Genomic DNA, 18482 nt, shown 5'->3' on the forward strand with positions numbered 1-18482 from the left:
TCTACACTGTACCCCATCCACCCCATCCCCTTCCCATTGTTACTATTAATTCTTTAACGGGTTTCCTCCAGGTGCTACCGTTTCCCCCCCCCATCAGACTTCTAAATTTGGCTATAAATTCCTGAAAAATAAATAGATTAATTAATTCTTTAACGGGTTTCCTCCGGGTGCTACCGTTTCCCCCCCCATCAGACTTCTAAATTTGGCTATAAATTCCTGAAAAATAAATAGATTAATTAATTCTTTAACGGGTTTCCTCCGGGTGCTACCGTTTCCCCCCCCATCAGACTTCTAAATTTGGCTATAAATTCCTGAAAAATAAATAGATTAATTAATTCTTTAACGGGTTTCCTCCGGGTGCTACTGTTTTCCCCCCCATCAGACTTCTAAATTTGGCTATAAATTCCTAAAAAACGTATAGATTAATTAATTCTATAACGGGTTTCCTCCGGGTGCTCCGGTTTTCCCCACATCAATTTGATTTCTAAATTTGGCTATGAATTCCTAACAGACCTCTCCGGGAACCATCACCTTAACGCGGTGGAGCGGTTTGTGTGTCCCTATGACCCTGAGGGCTGTGTTGTCGGGAGCTTTGTGCTCCTGGGAGGGTTTCCCATGGCACATTGGTCTCAGGTGAGGGGCCAGACTAAGAATGGTTCAAAAAAGACCCTATGTATAAACAATATATATATGTAAATAAAAAGCTGGGTAAATAACTGATCCTCTAGTAATGATTAAATTGTGCCCCCTGTGATATGATGCCATGTATTTATGCTTTTTATTATTATTATTTTAATGTAAGCACTCTGAGATTCACTGAAGGAAATGTGCAATATAAATACAATCTATTATGACTATTATTGGGGAATTAATTAACATAATAATAATAATAATAATTAAATAAATATATATTAAACTATGAATGCCATCATATAAATGATACTGTGCAAATATCACAACATATCTGGGAGCATCGCAGCAAGTATGAGAAGGTCCCTGAACGCACCACCACAGACACAACCACACTGTTGTTTTATGCTAATTAATGACCACGATGAAGCTACGTCATTCTTATGGAATAACTTAATATTTACGTCTTATAAATGTGTAAAATACAGTGATTAAAGTGGGTTTGTCGTCAACTCCATCCCTGGATGTGGTTTAGAGAAGAAAAAACACAAAACTTCGACCACCAAGTAAGCTAACTGCTGCCCGTTAAAAATAACGAAAAAAAGTTAAGAGCTTGTTAGCTAACTTACAGTTAGCGGACCCTCATCTGTGGTAGCTAGGTTAGCTAAACGCGTCACGCAGGGCCACTTCCAGCTAAAGATGGACAAGCTAGTAACACACACACACACACACACACCCACACACAGCATCATCTTAATTAAAATGACATCATTTACTTACGCCAGACAGCTTCAGTCGTCTATGCTGTTTTTTATTATTATTTTAACAGCGAACAACAGAAAAAAACGGCTAAACTAGCAAAACCCAATATCGCGAGAACGTCAAAACCAGACTCCATTGGAAAAGTGTGACAGTTATAATATTCCCTACTTTAGCGGTGAACCAATATAAGAAAACGCGGATTTGAGCGTGTGCGAATAACGTATTGGACCCGCTACTCGGTTCGGCATAGGTGAAAAACACAAGCTATCTTGTTTTAAAGGAGAAATGTAGTGTTTTAATGTTTGCTTCTGGACGCCCCGGAGAAGAGTGGAGGCTTCATGTTGCTGTATTTCTTCGTCGCGTGAGCAGAACTGAAGAATGATGCTGTAAGATTCATGAACCGTCTTTCTTTTGTCGGAGAGACATGTTTCCCCGACGCGGAAGGCAACTTTATTGCAGGATAGTTTCATTTAATAGGAGAAAAGAATGTGTGCGGGAAGCCACCAGAGGCGCGTCCCGGACTCGAGACTAGCAAGGAAAAGGGGCACTGACCTTTTTTGGAGTGGGTTTTGGGAGTCTTTCTCTGGGCCATCCCTTCGTAAAGTCTCCGATGCAGTTTTCTGGCTGGGCGGCTACAAGCTAACAAGCTAACGTATCTGTAAAATACGACAAAACATGGACGAGATCCGCGCTGCTTCGCGTTATGTGTTCTCCGCTCTCATTGATGAGAGTTGCCCCAAAAATCACGTCCTCACTTGGATACCAGCGAAAGCCAAAGTCCATAGTAACCGCAACTGACTTTACAATTCGACCAATCAGAGCCAGAGAAACGGCTCGGTGGGCGGGACTCTCGTCGGGTTAAACCAATCAGGTTGCAGGTACGGCTCTCTCTCTTTGGAAACGAGCAAAAACGTGGCAAAACGTAGGGAGAGGAGTTTTAACCCCGATGGCAGACGTCACGCGAGGAGAAATATCATTTATGACGTCATAAATCTGTATTGGTACGGTTTGAATAACAAAACAGATCAAAGGGAAGTTATAAAAACGTTTTACTATTACTTTATTTTCCAATCCCTCCACCATTACATCATCATCATCATCATCATCATCATCATCATCATCATCATCATCATCATCATCACCACATTTATGTGAGTAATGGTCACCAGGTCTTAGAGACTAGAGAACTGGGCTGATACATAAAGTGAGCAGCGCCCCCTACAGCATTTACATTGATAGTTGTATATTTTATATTAAAGGGATACTTCACCCATCTGCATTTAGGACTTCATATCATTCCCTCATTTCCCTAGAGACGGGAGATCTTCAGATTTCTATTCTGAAAAGGAGCCCTGAGACTACAGACCTGTTACAGACCAGAGGGGGACCCACTGAGACTACAGACCTGTTACAGACCAGTGGTGGAACCCACTGAGACTACAGACCTGTTACAGACCAGTGGTGGGACCCACTGAGACTACAGACCTGTTACAGACCAGTGGTGGGACCAGGTCTAACTTGTCTTGCAGTACTCGTGTATTCCTGCAGGAGGCAGTACAACTCCACAGAAAGACCAACCAGTGAGTATGTCTCACCTCGTATCCTCTATTATTTCTTTACAACACTTCTTCTCTCGTGGACAGAAGATAAATGATGATGCTGTGGCACCGCCGCCGCCGCCGCCGCCGCCGTCTCTCCTCGTCTCTCCTGATTGTAGTCGATGCGTTCATCCTTTGAATTAGATGTTTTGCTGCTGAAGATATAACGATTCAGATGATTCAGACCAGGATGATTAATGCGAGAGATGGTCAAAATGTTGTGTAGTTTGCATCAGGATGTGTGTGTGTGTGTGTGTGTGTGTTATCAGTGAGCGTCAGCTGGCTCTCTGCTTTGTTTTTAGGTCACTTTTACACCGACTCCTTAAATCAGTCTGAAAGCAGCTCTGCTCTCTAAAATAGAAACAATTAGTGTGGGCTTGACATTCAACTCTTTCTCTCTCTCGTTCCTCCCTCCTGTCTTTCTTCCCGTTCTTTCTCTTACCTTCCTTTCTCTTCTGTCCTTTTAGGGTTTTGTCTTTATGTTGTTGAAGTAGTCTGTCTGTCTGTCTGTCTGTCCTGTCGTCAGGCACCTCATCAGCACTAATTGTACATGTCTTCCTCGTCATTTTACAGTAATGGTACATGTCTTCCTCGTCATTTTACAGTAATGGTACATGTCTTCAGCGTCATTTTACAGTACTGGTACATGTCTTCAGCGTCATTTTACAGTAATTGTACATGTCTTCAGCGTCATTTTACAGTAATTTCACATGTCTTCCTCGTCATTTTACAGTAATTTTACACATCTTTGTCATTTTACAGTAATTTTACACGTCTTCATCGTCATTTTGCATCTCTCTCCACAGTGTGGATAGATGTTTTGCATCCCTCTGAGGTCATTTCTCTCCCGTTATAATTGTTTTGTGTCTCTTTGTCTTCAGTGGTGAAACAGTCAGTCAGATCACAGGTCCAGGTTCACAGTGTTTTTATGTCTGATGTTCTGGACAGTGAAGTCAGGGAACACACTCATCTTTCCCTGTCTGCTGTCACGGGACCTCATCAACACCCTGCTGCCATGGCAACGGAGAACACGCACTCACACACACACACACACACACACACACACACACACACACACACACACACACACACACACACACACACACACACACACACACCGAGTGTGAAGGTGTCCCATGGGACTCCCAAACTTCTTACTGAGGTTGTGGAGGACGGAGGGACAGAAGGAGGGGAGCGACGTTACGGTGTAATTATATAATATATTCATACATTTTCATCCGAACAGTCAGAACAACCACACCAACCTCCACCACTGTGTGTGTGTGTGTGTGTGTGTTCATGACGAAGCCCACCATGATACAAATGACATCACAGACTTTATGCTGCATCAGCAACTGTCCTGCATTAATTATAGTGTGTGTGTGTCGTACTGGTGACGCTCTTTGATCCTAACCAGCAGAGACACAGTCAGAACGATCAGACACGAAGAAAAAGAGGAAGACGAAGAGGAGGAGGAAGAAGAAGAAGAGACCATTTGTTTTAAAAGTTGACTAGACCACAGGACCACAGGGACACACACACACACACACACACACACACACACACACACACACACACACACACACACACACACACACACACACACACACACCCGCCTAACTGTTCCTGTTTAGCCTTCGGTTCTTCTGAGCGCGCTCAGTACAGCCCCACTGGGAGGGAAAACTCCCACAATCCCGCAGGAAAGCCTGACACTATGCAAGGTCAACACTGTGTTTTTTATAAATATTAGAAAAAATATTATAATATGATATAATATAAATATAATAAATACATTAATATTAAACATAATAATGTATTATTATTATTTTTTTATATTAAAATAATGTAAATCCGTGAAATCAGTAAAAATTTGTCATAATTTGCAGCCCTAACACTAGCGAGGCTAAGCCCCGCCCCTTCCTGTGTCCACCGCGGTTCACACATCGGTTAAACTGACAAACATCACACGTGGAATTAAAACGGGATCAAAACATCATTTGTCTCTCTCCATATTTATCCTAACATGAGGGACACAGGAAGGGGGCGGGGCTTCATCTCTCCACGTCACCGTTCTTTACGGCGATGCTAGGACTGAACCGGAAGGATAATAATAACAATAATAATAATAAATGTAATTTGTGTAGTGCTTTTCCTAACACAAAGGCTCTTTACAGAAAAAACAAACCAAAAAACTAAATGAATACAAACGCATTCGAACAGGAAGCCACAATAATTGAGTGGCTGCCCCATAAACCAAATAAAGGTGAACTGTCCCTTTAAGAGAGTAAACTCCGATGTTTGGCAGGCAGACAGATGGGAAGCTCCATTTAACATATGCTCTGTGTGTGTGTGTGTGTGTGTGTGGGGGGGGGGGGAGAGAAACATGGTTACATAACCAAGTAAACAAATCTGCACACACAGTCTCCATGCAGCGCCTTGCTCAAGGGCAACAAGGCAGTTCAGAGAGGACAGTGTGTGTTCAGTCACACGAGCTCGTTAACTCACCGACACGCGACTCATTGATGATCATCAGAGAGGGAGAGACGGAGGCATGACAGAAACTTCATAAAACTTTTTAAAAGTATTTTAAACAAATACAAATCTCACCTTAAAGGAACAGGTCGCTCCGTCTGACCAGCTGATCAGTAAACCTTCAAACACCAAGAGATACGCTTGATTGGCTATCGAAGAAGAAGAAGAGGAACAAGACGAACAGGAACAAGAAGAAGAGGAACAAGACGAAGAGGAGGAAGAAGAAGAGGAACAAGACGAAGAGGAGGAAGAAGAAGAGGAACAAGACGAAGAGGAACAAGAAGAAGAGTAACAAGACGAAGAGGAAGAAGAAGAAGAGGAACAAGACGAAGAGGAAGAAGAAGAGGAACAAGAGGAAGAAGAAGAGGAACAAGACGAAGAGGAACAAGACGAAGAGGAACAAGATGAAGAGGAAGACGAAGAGGAAGAAGAAGAAACCAAGTGTAATTTGTTTGGGGACTATTTTCTGCGGTGGATGAATCCACATTTTGGCACTTCAGTGTGACACTCAGTGACGTCATCACGGAGCTTCGTGAGGAAGAGGAGACACACACACACTCAATCACACACACACAATCACACGGCATTACATCACAAGGTCGTTGGCAAGTAAGCAATCTGCCACAGGGGCCAATTATTACCCAGCATGCCCTGGGAGACAGGAAGCCATAAAACCTGAGATTTTGACAATTTGTAAATGTAAGTTCTCAATGAAACGCTAAGAACTCTGGGTAATGTTTTAAAATGTTGTTTCTGCGTGAAAAGGAAGTAGTGCCACAATAAAAACACACCATCAATATAAAAGCATCACAACGGATTCAGTAGTAAACTTTTTTCTTGTTTATTACAGGAGGCTTTTGTTTTATATACAGAGACATGTATTTGCAAAATACTAAAATGTATTTCAACTCAAAGTACTAAAAAGTGTGTATATATATATATATATATATATATATATATATATGTATTTATATATGTATTTTTATATATATATATATATATATTCATATCATAATCGTTATTATTATTATTGTCTCTAAAACACCAAGGTGGGGTCACTGAGGCCCGGCTTTCGCCTCCTTTACACCGAGGTTCCATCGCCTGTTGCCATGGTTACAGAGCGACGGGACCACTCAGGTCAGAGGAAAACCTTGTAACTCATTTTAGTACAAATATGGAAAAAACATTACGCATTTTCTTAAAAAGTAGTGATGGAGAGACAACAAGTCACATTTGGACCGAAACATGTTTGAGCTTCTTCTCGTTAAATATTTGGAGTTACAAGGTTTTGACCCGACTTTTTGTTTGTCCCCAGCATGAAGACAACACCTGTATCGTGAAACCTCGTATCTCCAACTGAGCGATTTGTCTGAAAATGAACGATGAGAGAATTTTTCAGCCGGGATTAAAAGACGATTGGCGAGATGAGTGAAAGAAGGCGACTTTCTCTGGAAGATATGAGGTTTCTGGGGGCTGATATGAAGCCGGAGACCTGCCCCCCCCCCCCCCCCTGTGAAACCGGCGGCGGTGCTTAAAGCAGTGAGAGGATGCATGAAATAAAACAAACGCATCCATGACAATGAGAAAAAGTGAAAACATTGTTTTTCTCCTCAGACTGTAGATGAGATACAGCATAACTGTTGTATTGCATTTATCACACAGTTAATAGTAACAAGAGTAATAATAATAATAATAATGGAACTTGTTGTTTTCTGTGCAGGTCGTCTGCGGTTAATGCGTTAATGTTTGTCCTTTTATTTTGAAGGTTGACGAAGCAGCTTTTGGTTTTGAAGATGGGTAAAAGAAGGCAGGAGCAGAGATCCTCGCCCCCCCTTCAATCATAACATGGACTCTTCCAAAAACCCCTCAGTAGCACCACATGGACCGACCCACCGCTCAGCAGAGATGGTATTTCCCTCCAAAAGAAGAGTTTATTTTGCAGGTTTTTCTAGTGGGATTTTGGCGGTGAGTCGGACGTCGGTCCTCCCGTCCCGATCCCGACAGCTAGCGTGGTCAAATGTGTAAACTGTGTTTTTGTGCTCAGTGCAAAGCAGAGTCGGGGGTCCAGGTTCACCGCAGGGGGGGGGGGGGGGGGGGGGGGGGCAAACAAGTAGGATTGATAGTACGAGACATGTGGATGTGTGGCTGCCAAGATTCCCCCAGTGGCCGTTCACGGTACTGCAAGAAAACTGTTGACTTTAGTCCAAACCTTTTAAAAAGGGGGAGGGGAGGGGGGGGGGGGTGCATAAGAATAATTTCATCAATCAAATAATCACTCAGTCCGCCAGTCAAGAAATCAAAGAATCAACCAATGGGAGCATGGCTTGGAGTGTGGGGTTGGTATGTAGCAGGCACACTCTGGGTCTATTGCTACTGAAAACAGCCCTTCAGCACAACTGCAACCTGAAATACGCCTCGCAGCAGTTCAGCAGTGTCTTAGTATCTACCTAGTGTATGTATACGCTTATTTAGTCTAAATAGAATCTAGTAGAAATAGAGTCCAGACAGTGCCAGTAAAAGTGTTTTTTTTGTTCTTTTTTTTACTTTTCTAAATTAGTCTAGTAAAGCGTTTCGTAAAGATCCCTCGGGTTACCACGACGACGGAGACGGAGAGAGAGAGAGAGATCGAAGCAGACTGAACGAACGCTGTTTTACACGCACACTTTGACACTTCATCTTGATAAAAAACAAGCGGTAACACTGCTTCACGTCGGCTTCAGACGCCGCCGCTGTCTGCGACCGCACGCCGCCGCCGGCGAGGTCGCCGTGCTCGCTCAAACAACACGATTCAGTGAGAAAACGTTCCTGTGAACCAGCTGTTTCCGAACTAACTCACTTAAAAAGGTTTCGTTATTGCTAGACGCGCTCTGGTCTGTTTTTGTGTGTTTCTCTGTGCAAAATGGATAAAGAAGCCGTCTCGCTCAGCCTCCACTTCTCTTCCGGGACGCAGCTACAACATAAAAACTACAGCTAAAAAAAACTCAAGAAATCAACTGGAAAAGTTAATTAATAAATAAATAAATAACAGTGTTTTTATATGAAGAGTCTCTGTTTCAAACTGGGAAAATAAAGCTTTCGGCAAAATCTCGAATTTGTTGTGGTGAGTTACGCTGTGAATTATGAATTATATTTGCACAGGACTTTCACCCAGGAGACCGCTGCTCAAGTTGCAACCTTTTAAACAAGCTGCGACTGTTTTCTGTGACGTTTTCCTCGATGCGTAATCGAGGAAAACGTGATTTTGCAGGATGTAACACTAAAGAAAACTTGCCTTAAATGTAATTTTCTAATTAAACTAGAAGATGTTCCAATTAATCCCCCACATTTGAAAAGGAAACTCTTCATATAATTCAGCAGAAACAGGAAGCAGAAACATTTTATTTTTTGCATCGCCAGCATTCTGGAGAAACCTGTTTTAAATTCCTCTTCTAGTAACTTCACAGATATTCTCCTGAAGAAAGTATTCGGTCCAAACAAGTTTCAGATCGTATAACGGGATGACGGAAAATTATGTAGTTTTATTAAATTGTTTAGATGTCGTTTAGATGTGCAACATTTGTTTGAACTGAAGTGTCGCCTCTACGCCGACGATCTGCTGCTGTGAGTCGGTTTCTTCAGGATGCTGGCGAGCGATCAAACGCTGAATCACGGAGCTCAGCCGGAGCAACGGGGCGATGCCGATGTGCTGAGTTGATTGTCGCACTCCGGTGAGAGCTGCTCGACACCGCCAAGACCTGAACCCGTCTAACGCCGACGCCGGTCTAAGATCTGGACTCCGACCAGACGGAAACACGATGACAGCGGGTGATTTGTCCAAAGAGTTGGCATCGAGCGTTTCCAACGTTAAATCCCCCGATAGAGGACGTTTTCTAACGAGCCATCGGAAGTGATTCCAGCAAGAATCTGTTTCTTTGTTCGGTTGGTAAAACGGTTTGTTCACATATTTTTACGAGTATATTGTTTTAATGTTTTGTCAAGTTTTTCAAGTTTTTTTTAACTGCACTAAACAATATTTATCTCGCTTTGAAAAAAGGTAATTGAACCCGAGGCATAATGATATGGATGATTATTGATGATAATTCGATTTTTAATTAGATAGTTTAAATTATTTTTCATGCACGGGTCAATTTGTAGATTTTGGTCTATTTATCTTTCTTAATACAGAAAACATTTATTTTACTACTTTTGTCTGTTTGCGTCTGTAGATTTCTCCTAAATTCACTTATTGCATATTTAAAATAACATTTCAGAAAACATGCAATTCAAAAAAATGTTCAATTAGTTCATTCTTTTATCTTATCCTAGGTCGTTTTCTCTAAATTAGCCAGAAATCTCCATCAATCTTCAGCAGCTCAAACTTTACACTTTCATTCCAGGTTTGTTCATATAATATATTATCTTAATGAATATATTATTCATAGCCTCATTTTATTTTATTCCTAAAATGATGATTGATTTTTTTTCATGGCCATAGACTTTATGAAATGTTCAGATTTTGGGTCTGGAAATGTATGAAAATATTTACATATTTAATATTTAAACGTAACATTTCAGAAAACTAAACTAACAAAATCACAAAATCACTAATAATATAATAATCACCTGAAACTTTAATCAAATTTGCATTTCAGTTCCCACCAGGGAATACTGCCAATATTTTCACGATTTGTAAACCTAATTTTATACATAAAGTTTACATATTATATATATATTTTATAAACTTTTGCATGTGGCTGCGTGGTTAATAACACATATTTCCACATGTTTATTTTTGCTTTACCCGACTTTTCAGTAAATGAATGGATGCTTTAAGGCCTCGACTACAAGCCAGTAAATTCCATTTTCCTCCTCACGCACGTCTTTACTCCGGAAGAATACGACTTTTCTGTTTCTAGTTTGTTTGTGAAGTTCAAGGAGGACTTTTAGACAAATCACCCGGCGGCGGCGGCGGAGCAGACGGACGGACAACAGGGCGTTCACCACCAAAACAACGCTGGAAGAGTCCGGGTCGGAAATCTCATTGTGCTCGAGTGTTTTTGGTGTTAATCTCAGAAGGTTTTCAGGAAACATAAAAACTTCCCTGGCCCTTTGTTTTGTGTCTTTGCCCAGGTGCGGTAAAGTGACAGCACATGTAAACGTAAAAGTGCAAAACTGCCAACAAAAACAGATGAAGTTGCTTCCCAGGTTTCTGTTTTCTCCTCTCATCTATCGCAAAGTTTTCTCGCCGTTAGTGCCGCTCCGAAGTCGACAGAGAGAGACTGCTTGTTTTTACTTCTTCTTCTTCAGCTTACTCTAAAAAATATAAAAAATAGTAATAATCGTACCGCTATTAAAAGACTGGTAACATCAACAAAGTTATACTTTTACTACGAAAACATTTTTTTTAAATCATCATATTTTCCCTCCTCTCTCGAGTCTCGAGTCGGTCGGAAAGTTAACAAGAAACACGTCCGACGTCGCTCCTACAGCCGGACGAACTCTGAGAATATTGATCAACTGTGGGAAGGCACGAACCCCCCAGGCCAATAAATGATGGATACATCTGATATAGTTGTTTTGACCCCCTGCAGCCAGGGTCAAAGGTCAGTCAGCTCTGGTGGACGCCTGAGACCCGACACTTCTGTCTTTCACTGCGAGAGGCAGAGTTGACGGGTTTCCCTCTCTGTCTTTGCAGGTTTGTTCTGCTTCCCTTCAAGAAATTCCATAAATGAGTCCAGGAATCTCACAAACAGGAAACAGGAAGTAACTTTAAAGGTAGTAAATATTCCACTTTGGGACTCCTCCTGCAGCTCCTCGTAGCTTCTCTACGCCGCCTCGTCAGCGTTCTCCAGCCTCGGTACATTCAGTAAACAAAAGAACAAACGGGCAAAACCCAAAACGAGGACATCCTCATTCGCTCACTTCTTTTTTGCTTTTTGGTTCCCGCTACGGAACGGTTTCCTGCCGTCCGTCGGGGTCGACCAAGGACGATGATTGTTGGCTCGGTTCGCTGCAGGCGGTGTCCACTATCGTTTCCGTCTTGGCGGCGAGCGGGTGAAAGATCTCCGACGTGGCTCGCGTCACGGTGTCGTAAGACGGCGGTGACGAGGTGGAGGAAATCTCGGAGCGGTCGATCCCTAACAAACTGGAGCCGTAGTTTTCACGCATCATGGCGGCGATCAGCCCTTCTTTCTCAGGCGCATCCTCGAATAACCCCTCGCCTCCTTCGCCTTCCACCCCGGCGTGGCGAGGCGTCGTGATTTGGCGGTACAAGTAGGAGGCGGCCTTCAGCTGCCGCCTCACCAGGTGTCTGCGGTAGCACCTCTGGATCACTGTGGCTGAGACCTCTTCCTGTTTTCGCCTCAGAGTCGTGGTGATCGGCTCGTAGGAGATCTTTGACGGGTTCGCCATCATGAACTTCTCCTCCATCTGCTGCTTGAGGGCATCCATCTCGCCCGACTCGCCCAGAACGCGCTTGGTGAAGGCAAAGAGGATGTCCAGGCAGTGGATCTTGTCTCCACTGACCATGGGCAGGTCCATGGTGATCAGCTTGATCTTATTGGGCTTGCTGATGCGCAGCGGCTCCGACAGCGAGTCGGCAAAGTCCGACAGCTTGGCGTACTCGATGAACTGCGTGGCCTCCGAGTCGAACTTCTCCCAGACCTCGTAGAACATCTCGAAGTCGTCCTCGCTCAGCGGCTCGGTGCTCTCCTCCGTGGCCACGCTGAAGTTCTCCAGGATGATGGCGATGTACATGTTCACCACGATGAGGAAGGAGATGATGATGTAGGTGACGAAGAAGGTGATGCCCACCGACGGGTTCCCGCAGTTCCCCCGGACGGTGGTGCCGGTGTGGGGCAGGTTGGCGTTGCACTCCTCGGGGGAGTTGTTGAGGATGGGGCTGAGGAGGCTGTCCCAGCCGGCCGACGTGGTGATCTGGAACAAGCAGATCATGCTGTTGCCGAATGTCTCGAAGTTGAACATGTCGTCGATCCCCGCCTGCCGCTTCACGTAGGCGAAGTTGGCCATGCCGAAGATGGCGTATATGAACATGACGAGGAAGAGGAGGAGGCCGATGTTGAAGAGGGCGGGGAGGGACATCATGAGGGCAAACAGTAACGTCCGGATGCCCTTAGCGCCTCTGATGAGACGTAGGATCCGTCCGATGCGGGCCAATCGTATCACTCGGAACAGCGTCGGCGAGACAAAGTACTTCTCGATGATGTCGGCGAGCACGATACCTGGAACACAAGAGAAATCCCGTCACACACTTTTCCCTCACAGACGATCCTCCGACAGTCGATAAACTGAGGACTTTCTAACTAAAGTAACTAAAGCATTTCAGTTGCAGGTATTGTTAACGCTCGTACCACATTTTCTTTTTTGTCAGTCGGGACGTCATTACGCTAAACAAACGTAACATCTGGCAACAAAACCACGTAGCATTTGTAGTCATCGTTGGGCTTAAAATAACTATGGAGATGTACAAATCTACGTAGTTATTTTACAAAGAATGTTTGACTTTGGTAATAAAACCAAAGTTAGATTTAGGAAAACCGTCGGCTATGCTTTGGGACTCACAGTTAGGAACACATCAGTATTTAATACTACGTTACTCACTCTTTGCGTAGTCACATGATGTGTCTAAGTCACGAAAAAAAAGTTACCATTTGCTTGTTTTCGTGCTGAGAGACACCAAAACAAACGGTATCCTGGTACCTGAAACCAGCGATCTGCCCGGAGACCGAGCCCATTAAGCTGAATAAAAATAATGTCTCTGACATCACGGTAAGAATCTCTAACATGCCCCGATTAATACGATTTGAAGAGGCTTGTCCCTCGGGGCTGATTCCTACCGGCTCCGGAGACGCGTCTGGGGGGTCGTATCGGCTAAAATCGATGAAGTGAAGATTATTAGTCGACCGGCGGTTTTCTTTTTTATTTGAGGACGTTCCTGTGAGTCACATCATCTAAAAGCTCTCCGTTCGGATGTTTCTGTCTCAGCGTGGCAGGGTCCGATTACAACGTGAGTGATTGGATGTGGAGGGCTGAGCAGCGCCCCCCCCCCCCCCCCCCCCCTCTTTTCCTTGTTACCCGGGATGATAAACTCAAAGAGGAGCCGGCCGCCATCGCCCGTCCGTCTCCCTGTGCTGAGTTATGGGTGATGGAAGGGATGAGCAGGGGGGAGTCGAGAGGGAATCACCATCACGTCGTACATCACCTCCACACCCCCTCACACACACGCACACACACACACACACACACACACGCGCTGATGTAACGGGTCAATCATGTTTGATTTGTCCCCGGGGACCGCCCTCTGGCAGCTCTGATTGCTGCCGTTACCTTCACCTCCCCCCGGCAGCCTCGTCCTCAGCACACACACTTAATTACACACATGCGGTCTTGTCACAACACTGATAGCTAAATTACCTGCTTAGCTCGGTCCGTGCGGCCGCTGCCGTCGTGTGTGTGTGTGTGTGTGTGTGTGTGTGTGTGTGTGTGTGTGTGTGGCCGTATACGACCACGCAGGGACCTTGGGTTTGCAGGGTAAACATCAAGGCCGCCCAGACGGTTGCTTTGTGGGCAGATAACGGTCGGGCAGCCATTATATCAGACACAGCTGACGCCTCGCACTCATCACGGGACCAGTTTGACCAGACCAGACCAGACCATGTGGAGGAACCAGAGACTGTCTGTGGTCCCCCAGAGGTCTAGATAGTAGATCACATTAGTCCAGAGACCAGACCAGACTATGTGGAGGAACCAGAGACTGTCTGTGGTCCCCTAGAGGTCTAGATAGTAGCTCACATTAGTCCAGAGACCAGACCAGACTATGTGGAGGAACCAGAGACTGTCTGTGGTCCCCCAGAGGTCTAGATAGTAGATCACATTAGTCCAGAGACCAGACCAGACTATGTGGAGGAACCAGAGACTGTCTGTGGTCCCCCAGAGGTCTAGATAGTAGCTCACATTAGTCCAGAGACCAGACCAGACTATGTGGAGGAACCAGAGACTGTCTGTGGTCCCCCAGAGGTCTAGATAGTAGCTCACATTAGTCCAGAGACCAGACCAGACTATGTGGAGGAACCAGAGACTGCCTGTGGTCCCCCAGAGGTCTAGATAGTAGCTCACATTAGTCCAGAGACCAGACCAGACTATGTGGAGGAACTCACCGACGATGGAGAGGATGACGACCACGAAGTCGAAGATGTTCCAGCCGACGGTGAAGAAGTAGCAGCGCAGCGCCACGATCTTGACGAGGCACTCGAAGGTGAAGACGATGATGAAGGCCAGGTTGATGTTGTTCAGGATGTACTCCATCCGGGGCGACTGCTCGTCCGTCTCCACCATCATGGTGATCATGTTGAAGAGGATCAGCACCATGATGATGATGTCGAAGGCCTGCTTCCCCGCCAGGTCGAAGAAGAAGCCCTGCACAGAGTTCTGGAAACCCAAAACCGTATCGGGGAAATCCTCAAAACCTGCACGTTATTAAGCTCACCAGCACAGATACCTTTCTTTATATTTATGAAGAAAGGTGTTTGGTAATTTACCCTCCTTCAAAATAAAACTCATGTACTGCGACCCTTTCTTAACATTTACATTTAGGTAAGAACATAGAAGTGCTTTTAGTAGGCTTTTAATGTGAAAACCCTGCAGGAAGTGTGCTGAATTAGATGGATGGATATAAAATCTACATGATTGATGATGATTGGACTGGTCAGATTTTATATTATATGGTTGGTTTAGAGTCAAAGTGGAACAGAACTGAAGAAGGGGATTATTATATTATTATGCATCAACGTGGACTAAACCAGGATCCAGATCCTCACCGTGGGGCGGGGGATGGGCTTCTGGGGTTTCTTGGAGCCCAGCTTCTTCATGGCGTTGTAGTACTTCTTCTGCTCCTCCGTCATGAAGATGTCCTGCCCCCCTAAGTAGAACCAGCAACAGCAGCCGCTACGTCATCCTCACGCTTCACACCAAAAACAATCAAAGTTCTGATCCATCGACACAAATAAAACACCACATTTAGTTTCCACTCCCATTTTTCACGAGTTGAATAAAATATTAGAGCTTTAAGTTAAACTGGTGAACAATTGTGGGATTAAAAAAGTAAAAGCTTGGTACTCATCTTTCGTTTCTGCTGGTTGAAGTTGTCGATGATGACGCCGATGAAGAGGTTGAGGGTGAAGAAGGAGCCGAAGATGATGAAGATGACGAAGTACAGGTACATGTAGAGGTTGATCTCCTTGATCGGCTGCTCCTCCACCTGACAGGAACATGCATCGTCATCACTTCCTGTCTTCACCTAGGCCAACACCTCTCACTCACTTTTAATCTCACGTTGTCACGCGATTTATTTTATTTAATCCAAAATGTATCGACCCTCAACCTTTTCAGGGCTTTTAATGTGAAATATCTGCAGGAAGTTTGCTAAATTAGGATGGAATAAAAGTAGAAATCACAAATATTTAAGAAGAACGTCGGAAGGACAAGATTACAACTGGAAATTAATCTTTTCTGAAATTCTAATCTTATATTTCACGATAAAAAAGCAGAAATCCAACTTACGGCCCGCGAGTCCACCGCGGCGTACATGATCTCCATCCAGCCTTTGAAGGTTGCCTTGGAAACAAAAGGAATCAGACCAATCAAATAGTGACCAGCTGTGAACGGTGATAAATATTCCATCCATTATCTTCCTCTAATCCAGCAGGTCTTACTGGGAAACCAAGTCACTCCCAGACCTGATCCCCCAGACCTGATCCCCCAGACCAGATCCCTCAGACCATGCTGTAAATCATGACAAGAGACATTTACAGATAACTTTTAGTACTTAAGTCAGATCCACCCGTCGCTCCTCCACGGTCCAAATATGGTCACTTCCTTCATCCAAAATGCTGAACTGGAGGCTTCAAAGCGACGGGTGACGTCACCATGACGACGTGATGGGCCTCCAGATTCTACGCTCATACACAGATGTGTGTTTAGGGCCAACATGTGGACCACGTGGACCTCCTGCCGTATTAACAGACCTGATCTGGAGTCAGTCAGACCGCTGAAACCTGATTCAGGACCAGTCAACTCTGCATCATGGGTTTTTTTTCCCTCCCTTTTTTACAGCACAGAGCTCTTTCCATAATATGCTAATGGAGGGGTTGCCCCCACCAACTGTTGCCATGCCGACCAGCCAAACACAGAGAGAGATGCTGAGCGACACGTTGCCAAGGCGACCAGGCTCTCAAGTTTCTCTGTGGATGAAGATGGATGTCTTCACCTCCTTTTTCTGTCATTCCTCCTCCTCTTCTCCTCCTCCTCCTCTTCTCCTGCTCTTCTTCTTCTCCTCCTGCTCCTGCTTCTCCTCCTCCTGCTCCTCCTCTTCTTCTTCTTCTCCTCCTCCTCCTCTTCTCCTGCTCTTCTTCTTCTCCTCCTGCTCCTGCTTCTTCTCCTCCTGCTCCTCCTCTTCTTTTTCTCCTCTTCTTTTTCTCCTCCTCCTCCTCCTCTTCTCCTCCTCCTCTTCTTCTCCTTCGTCTTCTTCACTCCTCTCCTCGACCTCCTCGAGTCTCAGACATCTTCACTTATTCTTGATCCATGATGTTTCCTTGAATGGAGGACTGAGGTTGAAAGTCACTCGCTCTTCTTCTCCGAGTCGTTACAGAATCACAGTTTTGTTTGAATGATTTTTACAGTGTAGGATTCTGGAATGTGTTTTATTTTGGTGTCTCTGCAACATCAATGATTGTGAAGCTTCCTGTTTCGGCCGGAACGCTCTGGAAGAAGAGATTTCTATCTTGTGACTTTCTATCCCTCCATCCCTCCGTCCTCCCTCCCTCCATCCTCCCTCCCTTCCTGCATCCATCCACCCATACTCCCTCCATCCTCCCTCCCTCAATCCTCCCTTCCTCCATCCTCCCTCCATCCTCCCTCCCTCAATCCTCCCTTCCTCCATCCTCCCTTCCTCCATCCTCCCTTCCTACATCCTCCCTCAATCCTCCCTTCCTCCATCCTCCCTCCATCCTCCCTCCCTCCACTCCTTCCTTGAATCCCTCACGCCTCGTTATCTCTCTGCTGTTTATTTCCTTCCATTTGCAGTTTGAACATTTGTTTTCTTCTTTCACTTGTACCTTTTCCCTCCCTCCCTCCCTCCCTCCCTCCCTCCCTCCACTTGGCTGGAGTTGCTCTAAAAATAAAAGCCTCTCAGACGCTGATTGATTGGAGGCTCTCAGGACTCCCGCGGTGGTCGAACGAGAGCCACAAAGAAACGAGGAGAGAGAGACGGAGGGATCGCTTGGAAAGAAAGCAAAGTGATGGAGAGATGGAAAGAGGAGGAGGAGGAGCAGCGGACGTATAATTGGCTTTGTCCATGTTGTGTTTAATGACAGACGGAAGAAAGAGAGACAAACGAGACGTGGACGAGAGGAAGAAGTGATGAAGAGACGATGAAGTGATGAAGGAACACATTCATCATTGTGACTGCTGAACGCTCAAATACATGAGAATATAATAAAAACACATGAAATAATGTTTCCTTCACATTCATGCTTCATAATGTCCTCACGTCTGTTATTTTCCACATTTAAAGAGTTTCCTCCTCCAGGTTAATGAGGCCTTGACGTTTCAGATTTCTAATTGGGTGTAAGACTGAAATGCTGTTATTACTTTATGAACTATTAATATTTAAAAGGACAACACAATATACATTAATGTTATTAATAAATCAGCCAATGATATAATACTTCAATATCCCATTAGGATAACTTATTATTATTCTATAATAGGAGCTGGATTGATATTAGTAATAATACAGTCAATAAAAGTCCCATTGCATCTAAAACTCATACAATCAATAACGATTCAATAATAAAACATTACTATATTTTTAACTATATCCTTTTATTACCTGACAGACAACAGTAGCAGAATACTCAAACAAAGTACTAGTGGAGTAAATGTACTACGTTCCACCGCCGGCCA

The 18482-nt window shown here is 44.5% G+C and overlaps 2 protein-coding genes across 2 annotated transcripts in view; both read right to left on the reverse strand.

The window, feature by feature from the left end:
- Nucleotides 1-2164, reverse strand: part of LOC311028900 (aspartyl/asparaginyl beta-hydroxylase-like) — a 29128-nt gene extending 26964 nt beyond the window's left edge. The window contains exon 1 of the mRNA XM_084033699.1: nt 1945-2164. Within this exon, the coding sequence (XP_083889825.1) occupies nt 1945-1984 (40 nt within the window). The 5' untranslated portion in view covers nt 1985-2164. The remainder of the gene's footprint in view (nt 1-1944) is intronic.
- Nucleotides 2165-10855: 8691 nt separating this feature from the next.
- Nucleotides 10856-18482, reverse strand: part of LOC311029039 (sodium channel protein type 5 subunit alpha-like) — a 92098-nt gene continuing 84471 nt past the window's right edge. Inside the window, exons 27-31 of the mRNA XM_084033904.1 lie at nt 16080-16133; nt 15636-15777; nt 15338-15438; nt 14678-14948; nt 10856-12742 (exon numbers count right to left, since the gene is read on the reverse strand). Coding sequence (XP_083890030.1) covers nt 11448-12742; nt 14678-14948; nt 15338-15438; nt 15636-15777; nt 16080-16133 — 1863 coding nt within the window. The 3' untranslated portion in view covers nt 10856-11447. The remainder of the gene's footprint in view (nt 12743-14677; nt 14949-15337; nt 15439-15635; nt 15778-16079; nt 16134-18482) is intronic.

Source organism: Eutrigla gurnardus (genome assembly GCF_963514095.1).
Source record: "Eutrigla gurnardus genome assembly, chromosome: 18".
NCBI lineage: Eukaryota > Metazoa > Chordata > Actinopteri > Perciformes > Triglidae > Eutrigla > Eutrigla gurnardus.